Source organism: Phalaenopsis equestris, unplaced genomic scaffold (assembly GCF_001263595.1).
Source record: "Phalaenopsis equestris unplaced genomic scaffold, ASM126359v1 Scaffold000107, whole genome shotgun sequence".
NCBI classification, from domain to species: domain Eukaryota; kingdom Viridiplantae; phylum Streptophyta; class Magnoliopsida; order Asparagales; family Orchidaceae; genus Phalaenopsis; species Phalaenopsis equestris.
Window position 1 is genome coordinate 3,879,224 of NW_018164549.1, and position 6,000 is coordinate 3,885,223.

General features: G+C 32.0%; 1 protein-coding gene across 3 annotated transcripts in view; it reads right to left on the reverse strand.

The window, feature by feature from the left end:
- LOC110020836 overlaps nucleotides 1-6,000 on the reverse strand; it is a 44,881-nt gene that overhangs the window by 7,395 nt on the left and 31,486 nt on the right. For all 3 annotated transcript variants that reach the window (XM_020719096.1, XM_020719095.1, XM_020719094.1), the window contains exon 3: nucleotides 4,893-5,094. In XM_020719096.1, the coding sequence (XP_020574755.1) occupies nucleotides 4,893-5,094 (202 nt within the window). The remainder of the gene's footprint in view (nucleotides 1-4,892; nucleotides 5,095-6,000) is intronic.

The window sequence follows — 6,000 nt, forward strand, 5'->3', positions numbered from 1 at the left end:
CCACTCAAGACGGACATTCTTACTTTTAATCTGTCTCATCCTTATAAAGTCAGAGTACTTGTATCACTTCACCCGCTTCTGATGAAATCTGGTTGGGCACACAACACCATGGATATTGGCAGAAGGTAGAGATTGAACATTTTCCATCGTATTGTTCGAACTGTCGTATGTTCAGACACTCCAGTTCTCGATGTCACCATCTATACCCCTAACTCAGACTAAAAAAACAAACTGTTCTGTTAGAGGCTATGATTCTATTTCCTCCTGATCAGGCAGACAAAATGACAATTATTCAATCCCCAGTTGTAGCTCCCTCGTCTTTGGAACCTCTTATCGTGGGGGAGAGGGAGTTTCTTCAGACCACGTCTGCCTTAGAACCTATCACTGATAATACAGGTGGAAATACTTCTACTACTTCACAACTGTCTCATCAGATCCAAAAAAATGTTAATATTATTCAAGCTCATGGGGATCAAAACGTGCAACGACATACACCGATCCGACCACCTTTGGAATCTACTGATCAGATGAGTCAATCATCGAATGTGGAATGACAGGTTTACACATCTAGGAGAAAAAAGAAGAATGAAGATCTACTTGAGCTTAGAATCTGATGGATGATACTTTGGTTACTACGAACAATGGTACACACTTTACCAATTTGTTAGCTGGCTCACTTCAAAAAATTGGAGGCAAAAGGACTAAAGTAGTACGTCCCTAGCACTTTTGTGTCCTTTTGTGGCTTTTTGGTTTTTTACATTTTTGTATCTTTGTTTTATCTGGATTTTGTGTGTGTTGTATTGCACGAGCTGGGCTTTCTTTTAGGTCCTCTCGTAGAATATTTCCGTATCTTTTTCGTATTAATATATTTTATATATATAATGTAATATTAATAAAAAATTTTATTATTTAACACTTGGAGGGGAATAAAGATGGTGAATTGTGCAAGCTAGAGGAAGATTGACCTGAGCAAACTTTGACAAGAAAAATTTAAGTTTATATTATAAATTAATGAATTTTAATAACAAAATAAAATTAATTAGGTTTTCATAAAGAAAGATAATGAAGATTTAATACTTAAATAATGTAAATTTAATAGCTAATTAAAATGATAACTAATTAAATTTTTGTAATATGAATACTCGTGTTTAGACTTACAATTTTAAAAGAGTCTACGTCAATGCAAATAAAATAACAAATTAATTCACATCGAAATGAGTGCTCATGTTTTTAATCTATAGTAATAATTTATTTCTTCTTAATTATTTTGCTGCTAATGACACTTTCACATGTTTTATTCTAATTGAAATATTCTTTATCGGTTATATTGTTATGAATGTTGTAGCTATATTCTCATGATTTTGTGTATATTTAATATAGTATGTTGAATTGAATTCGATAAATACATGAATGATATGTTTATGTTGATTGTTTGTATGTGCATATGATAGTCATCCCTTCATAGTACTAGTGGGGAACACTAATATATCCATACACGTATATGAAAAGGATATTGATATGAAAGTACCTCAAGTGGTATAATTTTTAGATAGTGCTCATGTGACGGTTGTACATGTATAGAATGATATTGATATAGTAATGCATTAAATAACATGTTAAACACTTATACTGATTTATTAAAAGTTTAACTGATATGTATTTTACTTTATTTTTTCTTTGTATTGCTGCAATTTATAAGTATTGAGTATTCACAGACTTAAACTAACTTTTCAGGTTAATTTAATTAATTAAAAGAAAAACGAAAGAAGAGAATAATATTTATAGAAAATGTGAACAACCATTAACGAGGTAAATATAATTTCACTGTTTTAATTTAATTTAGTTAGTGGCTCCTTCATCTGTTAAATTGGAGATGAATATGAAAAACTTTATTCCCACCGTTCAATCGTCTGTTCTTATCTTGATTAATTCTAAGCCACAAGTCATTACGTGACAATTAATGAGCGTCAAATATGTCCAACGATAATCAAGTTCAGCAATGAAATATAATTGCAATTCTTGAGTCTGTACATCCGAAATATTCATAATTTTCCATGTCAAAATAAAGAAAGTAAGCCAGAAACAAACTATTTATCTAGATAATAGCACGAGCTTGTGTCACCTTTGAAAAGAAAGTCATAATGACGCTCAAAGTTGCTTGGAATTTCTCAATCATTAATGAAAGGTTTAGAAGTAATATTAACCATTTAAGTAAAAGTAGGGCAATTTTTTCCTTTAGATAATTTAAAGGCATTAAATAGTTAAAGCAACTACAAACCACTATGAGAATTTTTCCTTAATATTTTGTCTTGATTTCTCAGATTAAACAAATTATATCGAGCATCAAACATCACCCAACCAGAATCAATTTTAAAAATAATTACATGTCACGAAACCCCAAATTCAAGAGGGCAAGCCAAAAAACAAATATCTAGATGATAGGGCTTTGACCTTCCGGCAACTTTGAAATGCAAGTTATAATGAAGCTGTAAGTTTTTTAGACTTTCCCAATCATTAATGAAAGGTTCAGAAGGAAAATTGACCACGTCAAAGTAGGACCAGTTTTTTCTTTGGATAAATTAAAGGCGTTTAACAGTTAAAGCAACTACAAACCAATATAAACTAATACTTCAAAAATGAACAGTTTACATCTTAGAAACCTTTCTAAATGAACTTATTTTCAGCCTAGCATTAATTGTGGAAAAATTTTGTCAAAGCAAACAAGTCAACAAGACATAAAATAAAAAGTTTAGGAAAATGTTCATAAGACAATAGATTACAACGAGCCTAGACAATGTCTTCCTTGACATTCTAAATGATGTTATTTCATTATTAAATACAAGCCATACAAGACTTTATTTTTTTTTCGTCATCAGCAGCCCCCTTCCCACCACCAAATTTAACTTTAGAAAATCCAATTAGTTTTCTTTCTATTTAAGAGTAGAATATGGGCATCTTCTTCTTCATCATCATTTGCCTTATTCCAAAAATTTGTGCTTGCTGTTATGAATCCTCATTTTTCATTCATAAGTAATATCGGAGGTTTTAAGGTATTCCTCAAATTATTTTGAACGACTTCTAATTATGTAACCTTTGGGTCTGCCCCTTCTCATTTATAACCTTTTGGCAATAATTATATCAATTTATCAAATGAGCATATTTTCTACCCTTCATCAAACATAGCTAAACTGCCTAAAGCATATTTTCAATCATCTTGTCTTTAATAGATGTCATTCTAACATTTCTTTCAATGTAATCATTCATTAATTTATCTTTCCTAATTTTGTCACACGCTCATCCAAAGATTGCATTTCTTACACCCAGCTTATATGTCAATGACTTTATAACCCAATATTCAGATTTATACAAATCAAAAAAACTTAAATCTATCAAATCAATATATCAAATTATATGTGACCAACTTTAATATATTCTACTTTAATATCTTCATTTGTCCCATTTTTTGTGCAAGACATTCAAGAGATCAAACTTAAAACATCAAGGCGATATTTGATTTTAAATCATCAATACTGCTGATTGCTCCTCTAACTCGAATATATGAAACCAGATCATGGATTTAGTTCTCCACTGCGCATGTACAAATCCACTAATCTTCCATTTTAACCACACATTTATCAAACATACTTCATTACCCTTGTTTGTTCAGGCCTCTCTCAATGCCGATGTCATCCATGTAGAATTCAAAGTTTAATTTCAACATTATAGAATTCTCCCAGGGCTACCATACTTCAATATTTCAGTTATATGTCATCTGGCATTGTCTAATTTCAGGGAATTGAACTAAAGATGTCTGCATATAACTTCAATGCTTATCATCGGTGTTAATTTCCCTTTTATTTGAGCTAATAAGCTGAACATACATTAGTATTAGTATACCTTCATGGCACTCGTAAATAGATAGAAATCTTTCCCCATGAAATCTGTCCCTAGGCTAATAGATTGAGAGCCCATCTAAGAGGGGTAGGGTTTAAAGATTAGCAAATGCGTGTGTGATTTATATTTTGGCACACCACTTTTCCCAAAAGAAAAGAGAATTTTTTCCTTTGTTGTCAAGAAAATACCTTTAAATGCATAAGCACGAAATTTTTTGAAACAATTTGAAAGTAAAAGAGAAATCTGGAAGAAATATGTTAGCTAATCAACAAGTATTAGATAAATTCAGTAAGTGGTGGGCTGCAAAAACTTTCAACACATAAGTGAAAGAGGAATACTAGAAACAAGGCTGCTTATGGATCAACATTTGGCACAGTGCAAGAATTAGTGAGCTATAGATAATTGACAGACTTGGACTTTTGCATGTGAAATGTTTCATCATACAAAAATATAATCATTTAGGGCCAATTTGGCATCACTTCTATTTATTTTTTTTTTCTCCTTTAAAAATATGTTTGGTTGGTATAATTTTCATATGTTTTTATTTTTTGTTTTAAAAAACAAGTCAACTTATTTTTTAAAACACTCAAAACACATAAGAGATGTTTTGAATATTTTTTTAAAAATAATTTGCTCAATCAATTATGTTTTAGTTTAAATCAAAACATAAACAAAATAAAATACAACAACAACAAACCTTTATCCCACTAAGTGGGTTTGGCTACATGAATCATTTTTCTCCATTATGTCCTATTGAGCGTCGTATTTTCATTTAATTTTAATAGATTAAGATCATTTTTTATACAATATGCCCAAGTTTATTTAGGTCTATCTCTACCAAATAAAACAAAATAAATAATAAATAATAAAAACAAAAGTGATTCCAAAAGCCCCTTAGTTATTGTGATTGAAAGGGAGTTATTTATTTACTCTATCTCAATCTTAATAGATGAGAAAACTATTTTGAGGAAAAAGAAACTGAAGTTTCCCAAACTTACTTGAGAGCAAAGTTATAATAAGAAGCAGAGCTCCAGCGCATGAGTACAAGACAACTATCTTGACTTGGTATGGGTACACTGGAAACAAGCACATCGCTAGAGCTACTAATGGCCAAAGAAATGAAAGAATTGTTTGCCATAGAGCCCTTCTTTTCATAAATGTCCACGCAAAGAAAGCATCTTCTTTGGAAAAAACTTGCTCCTGCAGAAGGAGAAGAAAGCAACATTACGTTTGGATATAGTCCGGAATTCTTAAATATAAAAACAACTATTGGTTCACCTGAAAACACAAATAATTTAATAAACAATTAATATTTAAAAAAGCAAAAAAATATGGAGATAAGAAAAAGCTTCAGACACCCAATCAAATCATTGTAAAGCAGACTAATAAGAATACAAAAAAAATGAATTAAGAGATGGCTTCACATAATGAAAGCAGAAAACTTTTAATTTAAACCCTAATTTAGGAGAAAAGAGACAAGTGCAGCAAGATCAAGAAAATTTTCTGGAAAATATTTGAGTTATTGTTGACCTCATTTTTGGTGAGGTCTAGTCTTTCTCTTAGGATTTAGGATTTAGCCTTAGGGATCTCCCTTTGACTATCTTAGAACCTTAGAAATGGGACCCGCCTCGTGTTAGAAGTTCGACCTACTTCTGTCCTCTTTTGTGGTTTCGCGTGTGTGGTGTTAACTTCTAGCATTAGCACTTAGAAGGATGAAACCGACATGAGTAAACCCAAAAGGAATTCCTATAGGACATTTCTAAGCCTTAGGGTGGCCTTCTGCACAATTCGCACTCCCGCGCGCACGAAACTTAGCAATTCGGAGAGTCGACACATCTGATTGTCATGATTCGCATCGCTTGCACTGTTATCTGTCGAAGGCTCAAGTAAACCTTTTCAAACGATCGATCGCGGGTCGAAATTTTGTTTTTGACCCGATTATCGACGACGTCGTCCGAGCGACCCCAGCTGACAAAACGGATTGCACCGGCACGTCCAGAACATCGATTTTGCCTACGGAGAACACCTATTTTGTCGCGTCGCCGCGCGTGAGTAAATCGCGTATAATTTAATATATATATATATATATATATATTTATATATGTA